Source organism: Stenella coeruleoalba, assembly GCF_951394435.1.
Source record: "Stenella coeruleoalba genome assembly, chromosome: 13".
NCBI classification, from domain to species: domain Eukaryota; kingdom Metazoa; phylum Chordata; class Mammalia; order Artiodactyla; family Delphinidae; genus Stenella; species Stenella coeruleoalba.
Window position 1 is genome coordinate 55,759,838 of NC_137159.1, and position 19,413 is coordinate 55,779,250.

General features: G+C 38.5%; 1 protein-coding gene across 8 annotated transcripts in view; it reads right to left on the reverse strand.

The window, feature by feature from the left end:
- The window catches only part of MTA3 (metastasis associated 1 family member 3), a 164,109-nt gene that overhangs the window by 11,515 nt on the left and 133,181 nt on the right, over positions 1 to 19,413 (reverse strand). For 5 of the 8 annotated variants that reach the window (XM_079940381.1, XM_079940378.1, XM_079940383.1 and 2 more), the window contains 5 exons: positions 17,838 to 17,962; positions 15,687 to 15,838; positions 13,981 to 14,203; positions 6,273 to 6,359; positions 3,113 to 3,259 (listed from right to left, as the gene is read on the reverse strand). In XM_079940381.1, the coding sequence (XP_079796507.1) occupies positions 3,113 to 3,259; positions 6,273 to 6,359; positions 13,981 to 14,203; positions 15,687 to 15,838; positions 17,838 to 17,962 (734 nt within the window). Of the gene's footprint in view, positions 1 to 3,112; positions 3,260 to 6,272; positions 6,360 to 11,708; positions 14,204 to 15,686; positions 15,839 to 17,837; positions 17,963 to 19,413 lie in introns of those variants that run through there. The other 3 variants (XM_079940382.1, XM_079940379.1, XM_079940384.1) reach the window with 2 other exon arrangements.

Here is a 19,413-nt window from a genome sequence, read left to right on the forward strand (position 1 = left end):
AAACTCACGTTAGTCAGGATCTTATATCCTGAGGAAACAAGAAACAGATGAATTATCCCAAGGAAAAGGTCCACAGGGAATACAAAAATGGGGACATTTTCTAAAATATGTGTTTCTGTTCCACTTTTGCCTCTCAGCTCCACGTCCGTCCACTTAAACTCAGCTTTGCGATTCTGGGTGGGGTTGGGACTCTGTAAATCCATTTCAGGTCTGCCATCCAGATCCCTGTTGCACCAGCAGGGGGTGCCCGAGGGCACCTACAAGGCAAGAGGCTTGCTCCTTCCTGCTCCTGCCAGCATCACCCCGAGGAGCAGCAGCAGTGTGTGTCGGTCCCCAGCTTGTCTTCACACGCCCAGAAGCAGCCGCATCACACTTTCTGAGTGATGCCAGCACCGACAGAGCAGCGCCCTTTCCTCAAGGGTCTGAGTTCCAGCTCTTTGGGCTTCTAGCTGTGATAACCCCAACTTGTCCCTTTTGCTCTCGCAGCTCTAGTGATGGTGGCTGTTTCCTGTCCCCCAGCCCATGCTCCCCATTTACCTATTCTGTCCTTCAATATCTGTCATATTGATTTCTGATATTACAAGAGCTGTTAAAATAACTTATGTAGTTTCTACCTTGCTGACTAATACAGCACGTTTGAGAGCCTCAACTTCATTTATAACAGTGGTTAAAAGAGCAGACTCTGGGGCTTCCCTGGTGGCGCAGTGGTTGAGAATCTGCCTGCCAATGCAGGGGACACGGGTTCGAGCCCTGGCCTGGGAAGATTCCACATGCCACGGAGCAACTAGGCCCGTGAGCCACAACTACTGAGCCTGCGTGTCTGGAGCTTGTGCTCCGCAACAAGAGAGGCCGCCACAGTGAGAGGCCCGCGCACCGCGATGAAGAGTGGCCCCCGCTCGCTGCAACTAGAGAAAGCCCTCGCACAGAAATGAAGGCCCAACACAGTCAAAAATAAATAAATTAAAAAAAAAAAAAAAAAAAAAAGAGCAGACTCTGAAACCAGTCACACCTGGATGGGAACCCCAACCCATTTACGGAGTACTTGGTAACTCTGGAAGAGTTAATTCACCTCTCTGGGTCTCATTTTTCTTAATCACTTTCATTTATTCAACTAACATTTACTGAGCACCCCCCAAGTTCCAGGCACTGTGCCAGGCAGTAGAGATACCATGTTATGCAAAACAGTTAAGTCCCCTGACCTGAAACCTTCTGTCAACGGAATCAGATGAGATAATGCAGGTAAGGCACATGTCAGCAGCCTTCCTCTCTGTACCATGACAGGGGAGCAAAGACAAATGGGTTTTGAAAAAAGTGTAACATCTAGGTCTCTTCAGAAAATGAGACAAGTGTCTGTTCCTCAACAAGGCTGAAGGATTCAGTCAACATAACACCAGGGATTCGTTGTGTGCCCTGTCCATTCCTCCTGTTCAGAGCAGAGAAGCAATGACCTCGCAAAAGTATTCATTCAGAAGGAAATGGGACAAACAGCCCATAGAGGAAACACTACATAATGGCATTTTTTAGAAATTCCAAAGAGACAGGTTCCTGTGATACAAGGAAAGAACGAAAGGAGCTGCAATGCAGGAGTAGGACTGGGGCCCAGAATGACCATGACCATGAGGTGTGAGTGGAGAAAGATAGTAGAAAGCTGCGTTCCAGCATCAGTCACAGCGAGAGTCTTTTTACCATAAAGAATATATAAATATCAAATAAACCAGAACTTACTTTCTGCAGTAGGACTATATACCTAGACAGTCCAGGGAGGTGATAAGATGGAAAAGAAAGATTCTTTATTCCATTTAAGCCTGAACCTAAAGGTCCCACGCTGTGGGCAAGGAAAAGCTGGAAAGAAATCCAATCTCCACAGTTTGACACAATCCTTCCTTGGACTTCTTCTGACTAGACATCAGGCATATCGAGGCAAGGATGACCGATGTTCTCATTAGCGAGGAAGTATTTCTGCAAAACTACTGTGTAGCTAAATTCTTGAAAGCACAGTGCCTGGAACTTGGTGGGTGCTCAATAAACGTTGGTTGAATAAATGAAAGTGATTAAGAAAAATGAGACCTAGAGAGGAGAATTAAATCTACAACATATTGATATACTATAAATGCAAACTAAACTCTTCACCCTCAATTTTTTATTCATTTTGACATCACCATAACTATCAAAAGTCATACTGAAGGAAAATAACCATGGGAAATTATTACTAGAAGGTCTATTCCACATCCTTGCTCCACGGCCTTGTTATAAATAATTTACTGTCAATGAAGGAATTTAGAGTCCCACAAGGCATGAAAAGCCTGGAGACAGTTTTATTCATAAATAAATGCCAACATTTAAACAATCAAGACATCTTCAAACTCCAGGAGTTGAAATCAATATTGAATATTGAAATTCAATACTGAATATTGAGATCAACAATATATACTGCCTGGATGATTTGTTACACTTGTGTTTATAGTCTGAATGGGAAGATAATTCAGTTCCACCTGAAGAGCCATTATATGGCCAAGCCCAAGAGAAGCACTTTGCATAAGAGGTGATATCTCTCAGTTTTTCCATTTCAAACAAATTATTCTCTCTGTATTTAAGACATCAACCATGCAATTCTTTTCGTGACTTGTAGTACTCTTGAGCAATTAAGAACATTTATAAGGTGAAAGAAGTCAGGGACAAATGCCAAATTTAAAATGATCCACAGAACACTGAAGAACCCCCAGACAGCACTGCTGTCTCAGACATAAGGCGAAATAATCCCTTCTGCTCAAGAAAACATATAGGAGCAGTGAGTGTGCATCACAGCAAGAGCATTATCGCCCAGAAGAGGCAACTGCTAAATACAGACTTCATTTTCAAACAAGCCTCCTAACAGGAAATGTGAACCAAAAGGTCCCTTCTGAGGAGATGGAGAAATGGCACTTGGCAACATGTCTTCCCTGTGGCCCATGGCAGCCTTCCCTCATATCCCCCTTCCCACACAGTTCAATCAGGGCGTAGAAGAACCTGTTTGTTACACACTCCTGGACGTGGCAGACAACACTCGGGAGCAGGCAAGGGCAGAGAAGCCCTGCCTACGGGATCAGCCCCCAGAATTCCTGGGCTTACATACCATCCAGGCCATTGTGATGACTGTAGTTTCTTTTCCCCAAAATGCTCAGAGACGTGTGATTCGGGGTGGTGAGCATCCGCTTGGTAGCTGGGGTTTGTAGGCTTGGTGTAGATCGAATTACATTAGGTTTCTTCGAAGGATGGATCTCTGACAGGGGGAAGAAAGGTTTCTCAACTCAGAACGTGGTATTAAAAATCTGTGTGCACTTATATCGGCTAATAGGCACACATCTTATTCTTATTTCTTAATGAGCTAAGAGCCAGTTCCTTATGAACCAGCTTATTTTCCCAAGTACTTGCATAATGAATCAACTTCAAGTGCTGTTACCATGGCTTTATTTATCAAAAGGGAGCTGGTTCTGCCCCTGCTAGCTGAAGCTCTGAGCTTCACGTTGTTGAGTACAAGACAAAAAAAAAAAAAAAGAAAAAAGCCACTTCAGAAGGTCACTTAAACATGAGATTTATGAGGGGAATAAGGCATCTGACTCTTCAAGGAATTAGAAATTCAAAGGCTATCTGGAGAGGTAGCCTTAAAGGAAACTACCCTTGTGCTCCATCAAACCAGGAACATAGATAGCATGTAGCACATCTGGTGTGTGAGAGCTTTCTGAAAAAACAGGATTCCTCCTCTGGCTCTGCAACTAGGATACAGGACCAGGGTCAATCACTCCCAGCGAAAAACAATTTGATATAGATGAAATCTGACACCAAACTCCAAATACTAGGGTTAAGAAGTAGCAGACGATGGGACTTCGCTGGTGGTCCAGTGATTTAAGACTCTGCACTTCCACTGCTGGGCCCTGGGTTTGATCCCTGGTCAGGGAACTAAGGTCCCGCGTGGCATGGCCAAAAAAAAAAAAAGCAGCAGAAGAAAACTTTGACAGAGGATATATCACAAAACTGTAATGTGCATATGGTACATGTGTGTTTATGTGAAGTATGTAGTTGTCAGTAGATGGACAGAAATTGCAACACTGTAGCAATTGGATTTAAGGACCTCAGTCTACCAGGCAACCTCTTCTCTAAAGCTAAACCTGCTCACTGATTCTGAGTCACTACCCAACATGCCAATCATGCACAAGCCACCCTGTCTTCCCAGGTGAGGGCCAGGATATCAGCCTTATTTACTGAAATTTAGGAAGGGCTGTTAGGAGTATTGGTCTGGTCAAAATCCTACACTTGCTGAAATTTAGGAATGGATCAGGTGCTAACCAAATTACAGTGCTGATTTTTTTTTCAACATGGTATTGAAGGTTTGCCAACCTCATATTTCATCACAACCTCCATACGCTATGCTCCATCAGGACCAGAAAACCTGCCTTCCTTGATCCGATTTTCAAGCACCTTTGTTCATCTAGTTCTCGTGGCCTCATAAGGGGAAAAACATTCTATCTATTCAAATACTACCTATTTTTCAAGCTTGAGATCAACTATTACTTTCTTCACATAAGTTGCCCTAACTCCCATCAGAAATAACTATCCCTTCCTCCAAGTGCCCAATGCTTATTACCTGTAATTCATTTATAGGATCTAATCCTTTGCTCAATTGTTCTCACCTGTGTGCCTTCCCTGCTAGTTGAAGATTTTTGAGGGCAAGGTTGTATTCATCTTGGTGTTCCCCAAATCACTTAGTGAAGTGTCTTGTACATAGTAAATACTCAGAAATATGTTATATAGGGAAGTGGTTCAGTTAGTAAGGACAGCACTGCTTTGGGCTTATCTGGTAGAGACAGAAACCAATTTGCCCATAGCAGGAACACATAATTACCTATGGAAATGCTGACTAATATGCAATTATATTCTATTTTTTATGATCATAAACTTTCCCTTGCAAGGTGGGAGGGGCTTCTAGGATTAGGCCCTGCAAGGGAACACAGATAGCAAACTTCAAGGATTTGATCACCATGAGCTAGGTCGTGCCTGTGATAACCATGTGATATTTTGGGGGGCTATCAAAGCAACTCTTTAGGCCCTGAGGAATAAAACAGGAAAAAAGGTGGCAAAATAACATCAAAGAAGGAGCTATGCACTTCTGACTCCTAGGATGCTCTGATGAGGACCAGATAATATACCAACTTTAAGGCTACACTTTGATTTTGAAAAGACTGGATGTCTTAAGTCTGAACGCTTCACAAATATAAATCTTTCTTTTTTTAAAAGACTGGATGTCTTAAGTCTGAACACTTCACAAATATAAATCTTTCACAAATATAAGTAATAAGGTTCAATGCAACTCTGAGAACATACTTCACTTTTACTGAGAAGATGAAAAAGCAAGAATATCAGAAGCATAAAAACATGCGATTATAGCTTCTAGGTATAGTAGGAACCATTTTAGCAGTCATTATTTTGTAAATTATTTATCTTAAAACTTTCCAAAAAAAAAGGTTATTGCCTAGTAATTTTATACTATTCCTAATTATATTTCAAAATGTAAATGGAACCATCATCTTTGGCGACTTCCAAGTTAAATAACATGATAAAAACCAGAAAGCAATACTAATGCTTTCCTTTCAAGTAACCTTAATTGGCACATTAAAACTATAAATATTGTTTAAAGGTGGGTTAAAAGCCAGTTTTATCTGGTTTTTTTTTAAAAAAAAAGTAAATAAACCAATCTTTCTCTATTTAAGGGGAGGGGTGAGGTGGGTTTGAAATAGTGGAAGGATCTAAATAAAAATATTAAGAATATTCATCGTTAATTTTATAATAACCTAGAATGGTGACAGATGGTAATTAGAATTATCACGGTGATCATCCTGTAATGTGTACAAATGGCAGATCACTATGTGGTGATCCTGAAACCAATATAACATTGTAAGTCAATTATACTTCAGTTAAAAAAAAAAATTCATCCTCTAATAATTTAGTGATTCTTATTTTCCTCTTTTTGCTTAATCTGTATTTATATCCATAAATATACATTACATTTTTATTCAATGATATTTTCAGAAAAAGTAAACCTATCTATATCTCTGTATGTTTTGTGTGTTTTGGTAATAAAAATAAGTTTCTGAAATAAAATAAATTGACTATATATATGAAGGTATCCAATTGCAGCTACTTGAAAGGCTTGCATTTAATTTAGGTATGTCAATTTTGAATAGCCGATTATAAGATACAGAAATTGTTGAGTTTTTCTTCTGTTAGGAAATACCCACCTAAATACCCAATGATACATGCCAAAGGTTTCCTAGTGCTTTTGCTTTTCAGTGGACTTCCAGATAGGTCCGCATGTCTGTCTGCATCTGAGGAGAAAGAGAAACACGGAGACAACCAATGAGGCTGATTTCTCTGCCTATGCTACATACACCGCAGAAATAAAATGTGCAAGTGGAAAACAGTGCAAAAAATCTGCCAGATTCCTCCATAATTTCCTTTGGGGCTTAAGAAAACCGTTTTCAGTTCTGGTTCAAATTACTGAATGGGATTTTACCTGGAGAATACTCACTTTAAAGTCCCTTACGAATGTAGCTAACACACATCTTACATGCACATGCTTTCTTTCTGTGCATGCTCATCTGTAAAATAGCCATGGCATTTCTACATTATAGTAGAAAAACTTCCATAAAGTATGAGGTGTTATCAGTCCTAATGGAGGATAAATCTGGCATGGAAGACAAAAATGACAAAGGCAACACACTTGACCATCCCTGACCTAGATGGAGTGGGTCTCTATGGAGGAGTCTTCATCTAACGCGATTAAATTCAATTCCATTAGATTAGAGCTTCCCAAAAGTAAAAATGGGTCATTTGGTTTTATCACTAGTATTCTAGCCTTCATATCCTACTATGATGTCATTAGTGCTGAGATTTAAAAGGTTACCTGTATGCAGACAGGTATTTCATCCAACAGTCAGAATAGTAAAGTACTGTGATGGATGTTAGTTCATAGAGGTCACATCACATTCCTCATACCCTACCATAAAACAGTTCAGAGAAAAATAAAGCACACAACACAAACACTCTCTGCGTTTTAATTTTTAAGCTCTCATTAGATGGAAGAGTAGATGTGAAACATGGCTGCCTCTCATACCAAAGAGTTAAGCAGTGGAGTCTGAAGCAACAAAAACAATGTGTATTGAAATGTTTTTTAAATTTGCAGATACTGTCATAAAGCTTAACAGAGTAGCTTTAGCAGATATGATTCTGCTATGTTTATGCCTTTTCCCACCTTCACATTTTTGACAAAACTGTCCTATAGATTTTCTGTGGCTGAGACCACATTTCTAGGCCTACATACAGGAAATTTTCTTTGACATCCACAGGGATTCTCTGCACTATTAGCGTTAAAATGTATAATTTCATCTGGAACTTCAAATGATTTAAAATTAAAAATTAACTTTTTCATTAGCTCTAGCCCTCTCAACAAGGAAACTCTTTTCCAATAACTATTAAACAGGAAAAGGTGGGAAAGCAGCATTTAAAAATATTGAAATAGACAAAGCACAAACTGCAGACAGCCTGGAATCTGAATATATATCCCAAGCACTGGCTAATTACTATGCAACCACTTGACAACTATAAATGGTCCAGTTTCTTTTCCTCCTACTCAGCTGATTTCCTTTGAGCAAAAAAAATTTACTAAGCTATGAAGCTTTTCACCTGTTATTGAATAATAGTGAAGATACAGTCAGAAATATAATAAGCGTATTTTGGAGGAGTAATCTAAACAAACATTAAAAAGCAGCCCAAACCCTGCAAGGATCAAACACCTGTCAAATCACTGTGTGCTAACAGTAATAATTCCTTCCTAATATTACTAATTCACCAAAAATTCAAGTTCTGCTTAGGAAGAGGACAAGAGAAGAAATTTATTTTCTATTAATAAAATAAAGCTTGAATGAATCATCTTAGTATTTGCTCAATGTTTTGGACAAAAACCATTACTGTATTACTAGTAGTAAGATTAACTTTGCTCTTTATTCCAGTCTATAAGGCCCAAAGGAAAACTGCCAATGTGACTTCAAGTGATGAACTCCCACATGACTGTCACCTTGACAATGATCAACATACCCATCAAAGGAGTCACCAACACAATACCCATAGACATTTCACTTTATATTAATCTGCTTTTAATTTCTCACTAAATTAGTAGGATTAATTATGTAATGTTCCAAGTGAGAATTTACAGAGCACCTGAGTGGGAGATCAAAGCTTTTTAGAGGGATCCATATTTCATCAATCTTCATTATATTTTATAGGAAGTAGTTGGTGGCAAGAACTATCAGTCTCAACTGTGAATAAATTAGGATGAAAGGTGGGTGCTAAGACTACCGCATGACTGTTTAACATAAAAATTGCATCCATTCAGTGATTATACCGAATATAAAGAGAAAAAAATAGTTTCTGTCCGGAAGAAATGATCATAAACATAGATGATCAGGTCCACATTTGAGTTGCTTAAAAAGAATCCTGGTCTGTACTCAAGACCAGGCCAGTGGTACCTTGCTCTCAAATTATTCACCTAACTATATTTAAAGAGATAATTAATTAGTACCCATTAAAAGCACACAGGTAAAGAAAGCAACCTGAGAAATGCCCGAAGAAACCAGAAGGAATCAAAATCTGGCCAGAGGGAGAGCATTTTCACCTCACTCAAATGGCTTGACTGAGCACGAGGCATATTTCCCTGGCCTCCTAGAGGATGAGCTATACCTCCCTGAGGTAAACCTGGAAAAAGTTATCTTTTTTTTGCAACTCATGGCTATCTTTCTAAAATGTTTTGGAAATATTAGAAGGGAAAATAAAACAGAAAATTTGCAGAAAGTACATACTGAATTAAAATTCACAAAAATATCTCACATGGGTCTTCAAAACTGCTATCAAAGTAAAACCATCCATAGAATTTTCTTATAGGAATTATAAAGGCAATTTCTAAACAAGACATAAAACGCATGTGCCATTAAAAAAATTTTTAAAAAAAGATAAATTCAGCTACTTAAAACAATCTGCTTGGCAAATACGTCAACAAAATCAAAGACAAAATGGGGGAAATATTTGCATTACAGATCAAGAGCTAACTTCCTTAAAATATAAAAAGTTCCCATGAGTCAGTAAGACTTTTCATAGAAAATAGGCCAGGGGCAAAAACAGTTGACAAAAAGGGAAATACAAATGGTTGTCAAATATATGCAAAATTTTCCACCTCATTCAAAATGAGAAATGCAAGCTAATATAACTTACATGTCACCTGTCAACTAGTTAAGGGTTTCAGAGATGGATAACACTGCTGGCAAGGTTCTAGAGAAACAGGCACTCTCTAGACACTGGTGGGAGTGTAAATCATAGTTTTTCTGAGGGCAACTGGGCAGCAACTATCAAAATTCAGAATGGAAGTTGCTTGACACAGATGTTTTACTCTTAGGGATTTAACCTGTAAGCAGCTACATGCACATTTCACACATCATTTTTTTTTTTGTGGTACGCGGGCCTCTCACTGTTGTGGCCTCTCCCGTTGCGGAGTACAGGCTCCGGACGCGCAGGCTCAGCGGCCATGGCTCACGGGCCTAGCCGCTCCGCGGCATGTGATATCTTCCCGGACTGGGGCACGAACCGTTGTCCCCTGCGTCGGCAGGCGGACTCTCAACCACTGCGCCACCAGGGAAGCCCCATACATCAGTCTTAAATGATATCTGTATATTTGTTGCAACACTACTTGTAATAGAAAGGGATTGGAAACAACGTAATTTTTTTTTAAATAGGAGAAGTACTGGCTCAAGTACAAAATAGACTATTATGCAGCTGATAAAAAAAGGAGGTGGGACTTCCCTGGCAGTCCAGTGGTTAAGACTGCACTTCCAATGCAGGGAGCACAGGTTCAATCCCTGGTTGGGGAACTAAGATCCTGCATGCCACGTGGCCAAAAATAAATAAATACACTTTAAAGAAAAAAGAAAGAAAATCACCCCCCCCACACACAAAAAAGAGGATGTAGTTCTCAATGTACTGGTATGGGCTCCAAGATATGTTAAGTAAAAAAGGCAAGGTGCAGAACAATGTAGACATTAACGTCTGTACAAAAACAAAAAATACACCTACTTAGTTTCTTAGAGATACACAGGATGTCTCTGGATACTTCAGACACTGATGACAATGGTTACCTCTAAAAGAGGTAGGAATGGGAATGGCGTTAAGATTTGTAACTACTTTCGTACCTTTAAAAAAATTTTAAGTATCCAAAGACAAATTTTTATTAAAATAATAAACTACCAAAATAAACAAGCCAAGACTGTTCTCCTAATGTTAGAACTTAAAATTTCACAAAACTTTATACAATTATTAACAGTAACTTTCACTGAGAAACCTCTAGATATCTCATAAAATATATAACAAGTTTCTTCTTCTGAATATGGGCCCTTGGGATAATACTTCTGAAGTTGATTTAGCATCTTCAAACAGAAAAAAGGGGCTCCACGTATCCCTTGAAAACATTCATACTGGGGAATGGTGCTGTCATTCAAGTCTCGTGTGTTATCAACCCAGAAAATACTTAATTATCCATGCAAGCTACAGAGGGGGCAGGTAAGTCATTTGGATCCATTTCTCTGGGAACTTTTGCTTCATCTCTGAAATGCTGCTAATATACTACTTCTGCTTAACCTTAGTCTCTGGATCTGGAGTCTCAGAAGCCCTGTGCTCATCAGGTGTTGGGTGATTTTACAGATCTTTGACAAATCAGTCATCCAGTAACTCAGTGGTAAAGTCTCATGATAGTAACAAAGGAGGAAAACCATTATCATTATATTATGGCTTTTTTTAATGAGGGGAGGGGTGTCAAGGGGAAGCAGGGGCAGGCTGTCTGAAACTTGATGCTGTTACAACCATGCAGTTGGTCTGCAAATCTTGTCAAGGACATCGTACTTTTCTTTATGCAACGTTTTGGGTTTTGGTCTAGCAATCCATTTTTATTAAGCACTATCTACATGGTAGAACTGGCTCAGGCACTGTACTGGTGCTAGCAATTTTTCGCATGGACTTATATATTTACACACAAAGGTATACCATTCAAATAAATAGGTATTTGGGATTTGGTTTTAACAGTCATTTTTTACATCTATATCTATATCTATAAAACACATGTTGGTCATAGTGTATAGTTATTTCAAGTTTTAAAAAAAATTTTAATAGGAAATATATTCCCATGACTTTTTAATAGGAAATATATTCCTATGACTCAAAATCAAAAAGTTTAGAAGGATGAATAGTGGTAAGTCTCCTTCCCACCCTTTTCCCTCAGCCTCCCAGTTTCCCTTCCCAAAGATATTACTTCTTACATTTTCCTGCGATGCTTCATGGACATGCAAACAAAGATTCCCCTGCTCACTATACTGTATTCCTTAACACCGGTTTCTTAGTGAAAATAAAGGCCAGAGAGCACTGCTGTAACAAATTAAAAAAAAAACTTCCTCTAAACAAGGATTAACTTGTAAGTCGAGATCTGAAAGTTATGACTCTGCTCTCCCCCATGTAACTGAGAATTTATCTCCTCAGTTCCCCACTTCTTCACTCTTCTGTAGTCTGATACCCCATCAACTCTGGCTGTGATACTGGCTGTGGTGTTGCTGCCAAGGCCAGGAGCCATGGAAGGGGTCAACTTCTATACTTCTTATAAGAGGAAGATTCCCAAGTTCACAGGCAAAACTAGTTTCCTTTTCCAATATTATAAAGAATTATTCTAAATGCATTAATTGGAGCTCTTGATCCATCAATGTCTTTAGAATTACAAACTTTCACCTGATTTGAAAGTCATTCACCGTCACGGAGGTTGTTAACTTTTTGGGGGAGGGACAGGGTCACCACTGCCTTTGAGAAACCAAGGAAAGCTTACCAAAAAAACCAAAAAAACAAATACAGCTTTAACCTCCCCCTGGACCATAAACATGGTTGCATACAGACATCGGGTTATTAACACCTAATCTTGCTAACAAGCCAAGATCAAGGAATCTGCTAAAGAGGTTGTGACAAGGTACAAATATAAGAAGGGAGAAGATAATGCAAGAAGCAATTAGATGCTAGGAAAAGAGTTCATTAGCTGCTTGCTGGGTGGGGGGACTGGGACTGAGTAGGTGGCTGCTGAAACTTTATAGTTTTAAATTTCCAGGTAAAATTATTCTGAGAATCTGATTCTATGTGTAACTTGACCAATGAAGCTAAATACAAAATAAAATATGCTCCTTGACTCTCATCACAACAAAGGAGTCTGTTCTTTTATTACCATTATTATTATAGATATATGTTTGTAGAAATAAAATACAGGTAATTTAATCTCGACTCTTTTATAGTAGCATGGCCTTTTAACTGAGAAAAATTAAAATAAGGTGACACAAAAACATACTTCATTGAAGAATCATCAAAATAAAACAATGTGCAAATTAACTGAGAAATTAACAGAAGCTTAATGAGAAACAGAAGCTTCCTCAGAAGCCAATTTAGTTGGTGATAGTTTCTTTTCCACTCATAGCAACAAAGATGATCCTGGAGCCTGGCCAATTTTAATGGAAGAATTTCATTCACTTTCTTTCTCATGTGTTTTTTATTTTTTATATTTAATAAATTATATATAAGCGTATATGTTTTAAATCAGCTAAGCCGTATATTCATGGACATAAATATTTTCTAGTTCCTTAAAATGGTAAGAAAGTGATAACATAAATCCATGAACTCAGAAATGCTAGCACAAAACCTCAATATACATGCCTAAGTTCTCACATATACATGAGTGTCATGTAGCTAAGTTTCCCCTCCATGGGACGCAGAGATTACTTCCAATTTCTACTCACTTTACAAAGCACTTTTCTTCTTATAAAGCTTTTACCTGTAAGTTTTAAAGCCTTTCAACTGTTCTGTTGAAAATTATCTTTAGGAACAAAAAACACTTTTCAATCATCACTCCTTTTACAGATACCCTCTTTAAATCAAAATGGAACATCTCATAATAAGAAATTTCTTATCTCACAGAGAGAGTTATCTACTGAATGTCTTTAAGATTTCCTACCTGTTAAGCCAGACAGCAAGTTTTCTCATCCCATAGGGAAAAAAAGTTTCATGGCTCTAACATGCTAAACAGGAATGTAACTAAAAGTAGCAAGACTTAGAATCAGAGTTCACACACAAATTATGGACACATTTAGGGGTACATGGTAATAACAGAACAACCTGCAATTCATCGGTACATATGACCTTTGTTCTAACAACAACAAAAAAACATAAGCAAGACTGAATGTGTTGATAATGAGTAATAAAGTCATGTAAATGTTATGTAGTAATGTATATGGTATATGATTATGAAATGGAAATCAAACTGGACAAATAGAAAGAATGCTCAACCACAAATTCAGACACTAGCTTGTAAAAATTAAATGTGTTTTTCAGAAAATTCACCCAAAAAACTTTAAAATTCATTTATAATTTGCTAAATCTTCTAATTTGTTATGAAACACTGTGAATTTCCAGAATATTGTATGATAATTGTAAAAGGTTTGTGGGAAATTGAGAAGTTTACAAAGACATACAATTTCTCATTAGTGTAAATTGGCAAATTTTATTCTACCTTATAGGTAAAAATCCCTCTTCGATAAGGGCTTTCAGGTAATTCCATCACAAAACCCCACTGGATAGGATCACCTCCCACCAATCTTTTGCTGAGCACTGCTTTCTCATAAAGACTGCAGAAGTTTCAATGTTTTCAGGTTGGCATTATACAAATGGCAGCAGACAAAACAATGTTAAAAAAAAAATAAACCAAATAAAAGGCTGTACACAAGAACTTATGTTTATTGCAAACAAAAACAAAAAGAGAGAGAGAGGGAAAGAGAGGAAATGGTCAGAAGCACAACATATAAGGTTAAGAATTTAAAAGCATCTTACATTCTGCCCTAATGGCAGCATAATTAATAGGAACAAACGGCCGTCTTGCTGCCTGCCGCAGCCGGAGGGTATTTTTGCAGACCTGACGAGCAAATTTTGTGAAATATGTAGTGTGAAGGAAGAAAGCTTGACGGGTCTTCACTGCAGACTTTGGGCTCCCAGTGTTTCGGACCGGCATCCCCTGCATGGCCTGGCGAGACATGTGACTTCGAACTCGAGGGTCCTATAAAATCAGACACCAACAAACATGTAAAGAACAGAACTTGTCAAAATATAATACTCCTCCCGGAGATGGAAACAACCTAAGTGTCCATCATCGGATGAATGGATAAAGAAGATGTGGCACGTATATACAATGGAATATTACTCAGCCATAAAAAGAAACAAAATTTGTGATGAGGTGGATAGACCTAGAGTCTGTCATACAGAGTGAAGTAAGTCAGAAAGAGAAAGACAAATACCATATGCTAACACATATATATGGAATTTAAGAAAAAAAAATGTAATGAAGAACCTAGGGGTAAGACAAGAATAAAGACACAGACCTACTAGAGAATGGACTTGAGGATATGGGGAGGGGGAAGGGTAAGCTGGGACAAAGCGAGAGAGAGGCATGGACATATATACACTACCAAACGTAAGGTAGATAGCTAGTGGGAAGCAGCCGCATAGCACAGGGAGATCAGCTCGGTGCTTTGTGACCACCTAGAGGGGTGGGATAGGGAGGGTGGGAGGGAGGGAGACGCAAGAGGGAAGAGATATGGGAACATATGTATATGTATAACTGATTCACTTTGTTATAAAGCAGAAACTAACACATGATTGTAAAGCAATTATACTCCAATAAAGATGTAAAACAAAAAAAAGAATATATTTTTAGGGAAGCATAAAAAAAAAAAACCTCCTTGCATCCTGTTCAAAGAAAAGCGCAGTTTTTAAGTCTTTCACTGAAGAATCTATAACTTATTACGGGGGAGAGAATTTAAAAGTATGTACTTTGGAGTAGGAGGTGGGGAGTAGAGAAGGAAACTGGGTGGAAGTAAGGGTGTCTGTGATCCTATTTTTTCTCCTAAATTGACCTTAACAATCCAAAATCACATTCACAACAGTAAAAAATTGCCAGAGGAGAGACTATTTTTTAAAAAAAAAATATCGAAGGGGGTCCTTAAATCTTGCTAGCTCTCAAAAAGAACAACCTCCCTCTGGTAGACATAGGTGCTTGATACCTGCCATCTATGAGAATTTTACCAAAATCATATTTTAACTGTTGTTCACCTCAAGATTGAGCCCATGCCCTCTTGTCCCTCCTACGATAGCCCAGGGACAGAAAGAATGCTCAGTTTGTATTTATTACTTTATGCAATAAAACACATTTTCAACAGTACCGAAAGGTTGCAAACTGTTTCCAAAAAAGCCATTAAAACCAGTGTTTAATTTGTAAGCTCTCTACTCATGCTAACACCTCCCACACACATTGTTCTTCTTTTGAGTAATCTCTCAAGACCGATACTTTGAATACCTGAAAAAATTGGATTTGTCCCTGCCCCTATATCCATACCCACCCTCAACGTTTCAGTACTACATTTAGCTATAATAGCTTTGTTTGTTTTTAACTTATCCTATACTGTACTTCTGTTTCCAAGGAATGATCCAGGCGCTGAAAAACACTACATTTCTCAACACTAAAAAGACCATTGCTTGTGTACCTCTGTAGCTGGGCTGGGAGGTAACTTCTCCTCTTCCGACTGGGTGGGCATTTTTAGGCCTCCGTATTTTTTCCAATAGAGCCAACAGGTTGCACATAACCTACACTGCATATTAGGTGGGCCCCAAGAATACCACTGATGAGACTGTGTAGCTAAAGACGGAGGAAAAATAAGAAAAAACAAAGAATGCGACATAACTTGTAATATCAATACACATATGGTCAAATATTTAAAAAATATTCCAAAGCCATCTTTAGTTTACAATGTTATTTTTCTTCTTCCAGTTTACCCGACAAACAGGAAAGTCTAATACATGTATGTATTTTTCAAGTGAGAATTCATTAAACCATTTATTTCTATAGATATCAAGTGCCTGTGGCCCTTACTAAGAGGGGCCATTAGGTGAAGAGCCCTATATTATATATTGTGCTGCTGAAGGAGTTTTTGTTGGTTCATTAAAAACATTTTGTACAATATTAAATATTAAAAATATTGTGTAAATTTCTGGAAATAAGTTATCAGAAAGGTATTATTAAACTAAATCCAGGTTTTCAAACCTGTGGTTCAGAAACTACCTCAGTGTTTAAAGTGCTTAGAGGGACCCCTCAGATAAAGGTAGAAAGAAGTCTGACAGAAACAGGTATCTGTTTTCCATTCCTTTATTTTAATCAACAGAAAATAATTATTTTACTCTTTCTCTCTTTAAAAACAGAATCCTTTTCCAGACTGTAAGTCCCTGTCAACTGAGCATGCGTAGCCAAGAGCACGGCATGCTTAAGACCTGAGAGCTCGACTGATTCATTCCTGAGCTAAACACTACACACCTGTGTTGTTTTGCTCTGAAGTTTAAAATACTGCCATATAACATTTAAAGTATTCCCACAAGGGATCTGAAGTTTAAGACAGAAAACACTGATGATGAACACTAAGTTAGTAAGGTACATAAAATTATGATTCTGTAAGTTTGCCTAGGAATATCCTTCCCTTGATCTGTAAGTTACCCTTATCAGGTCAAAACGTTCAAACAGCACATCAGGGTGTCAACTAACACTTCATAAACCAATGTCAAAAAGAGAAGATACAGTGATCATTACAGTCAAACTCTCTCTTAGTTTATTGAAAATGATACTGTGAACCCATCATGTATTATTTTGGGAGGACTCCTTGCAAATAGCAGCCTAAAAACCTTTCCTCTTGTAATTTAAAAACAAATAGTAAAATAAGTTGATTTTCTTTAAAACACAAATTTTAAGAATCCTAAACATTGGGCATGGGCCTATTTTGGATTCTGAACATAAAATTTCACTCATATTTAAATATTTATTTTCACCCAAATTAATCATGACATGTCATTTTAGTATGTCAACAAATGCCTTTCTCTTTATATAATTAACTCAAATTCAATGAAAGTGACAAATAGAAAACACCAAATTCTATCTTTCTATAAAGATAAAACTTATATGTATATTATAGTAAGATACATTTTATAATAGATTATTTAATATATGGACCTAAAATTAAAATTGCTTATTTGTCACACACACATAAAAATGGTGAAATAATTATTTAAAGGGATACGTGAGACTACATATAACATGAAAGGGGTTTGTAAGGCAAAAATAAGACACATTAAGCCACTACCACTTGTCTGCAGGATTCTTCTTATTTTCATTTAAATATAAATGAAGTTCAAAATCTAATTGCCAACTCAAAAACAGTTACGCAATCCATGTAAAATTTTGACCAAAAGAATCTAATTTTCAGGCTTCCCTGGCGGCACAGTGGTTAAGAATCCGCCTGCCAATGCAGGGGACACGGATTCGAGCCCTGGTCCGGGAAGATCCCACATGCCGCAGAGCAACTAAGCCCCATGCGCCACAACTACTGAGCTTATTAGCACACAGCTTAGCACACACTGCTCAACAAACCCAGGACACCACAGAAGCAAATCAAAGGAAACCCAATACCTAAACTCAGTGTCCAGGTGGAAGGTAAGGATGGGCACCTGTCCACTCTGAGGCTACATTATTCTGCCCTCTGCGCAGTGCTGACCTCTCGCACCTCCTGCCCGGCAATGCCAGCACAATTCCCTGCCCTTCACCCACAACAGGCATCAGAGGAGCTGGGGAAGCCCTACTGGAGAAAACTTACCATAGCAGCTCTCACAGGCTCGCCCTAGGAGAGGGTTCTGCGGCTGGAATGCGGATCCCACGGCTCCATTCACAGCACCAGGTTTGCCATTGCTGGTGGATATTTGGTTGGGATTTGGTTTGCTGCTTTCAATGAAATATAAAGTGAAGTGATAAAAATGACTTGCATAACAAGGTAAAAGGCTCTACATTTCGTTATTGATTTACCTTAACTACACATAAATAAACATTTGAATGTTTGGTGAAGAAGAAATAAACTGGTAAAAGTAAGGTGTTAAAATGAACCCAAACCACTTATCTTTACAAACCAACATCATGTAAAAACTAATCTCTTGGGCTTCCCTGGTGGCGCAGTGTTTGAGAGTCCGCCTGCTGATGCAGGGGACACGGGTTCGTGCCCGGGTTTCGGGAAGATCCCACATGCCGCGGAGCGGCTGGGCCTGTGAGCCATGGCCGCTGAGCCTGCGTGTCTGGAGCCTGTGCTCCGCAACGGGAGAGGCCACAGCAGTGAGAGGCCCGCGTACCAGGAAAAAAAAAAAAAAACAATCTCTTAAGCCTGACACTCACAAAATAAATACACCGTATCTCTTTTCCACCCAAACACAATTTCCTTAGGACACCCTCTGATAAATTTGAAAGATACAACTTATTAAACTTTATCACCCATCATAAATTCTCCTGAGAATATAATTTTTGGATTAAATAATTGAGCCAAGGGTAGTGTGCTGTGTTTAGAGAAAACCACTGTCCCATTCCTGCTGCTGGTGTGATAGCTGCTGACTCCACGCATTGGCTCTCAAGGGAACTGCACGAAAGCCACATGCCCAACAGAGACACTGTGGATATCAGCAAAGGCATATCTCGAGAGGTAAAAGTTAGCATTTCAGGAGATTGTGACCACCCGTGATTTCTATCATGTTTGAATATTTATTACGAAGATTAAGTAGCACTTGAAATTAGAAAAACCAATAAATGTATTTGAGGCATTTCTTTTTAAGAGGAAAAAGTTATATCTATCAGATTTCCAGAGGCCGTAATTCCTCACAAACACGTAACCCAGATTGTCTTGGTACTTACTGAGCAAACATGGCTCACTTTTTCCCATCTGGGGTAGCCTAACTCCCCTGCTTATCAGCCATGCCTAAGAATACTGTACAGGTGTACATAGTGTGTCCTCAATACACGCATAATTCATTTAACATATATTTATTCAGTGCCCAGTAAACAAAAGTGCCAACATCAAGGAGCTTGCATTCCAGAGGAGCTTTCATGTCTATTTGCTGGGCAAAAAATAAGCAAAGTAAATTAGCAAATTATTTGTTAGTAATGAATGCTGAATGACTAAATGCAGACCATACTCTGTCTTCCTGTGGCTTGTGAAGTAATGAGAGTTCACAACTCTTAAGACACCTGGAGTTTCAGCACAGAGTAGGCTTGTGAGTTCCCTTTTTGCTGTTTCTCATTCCCACACTTACATTTACCAGTGAAAGCCTAATATGTAAACTTGGCCTGATGACAAATTAAGATTTCTTTCTGGGCTTCCCTGGTGGTGCAGTGGTTAAGAATCCACCTGCCAA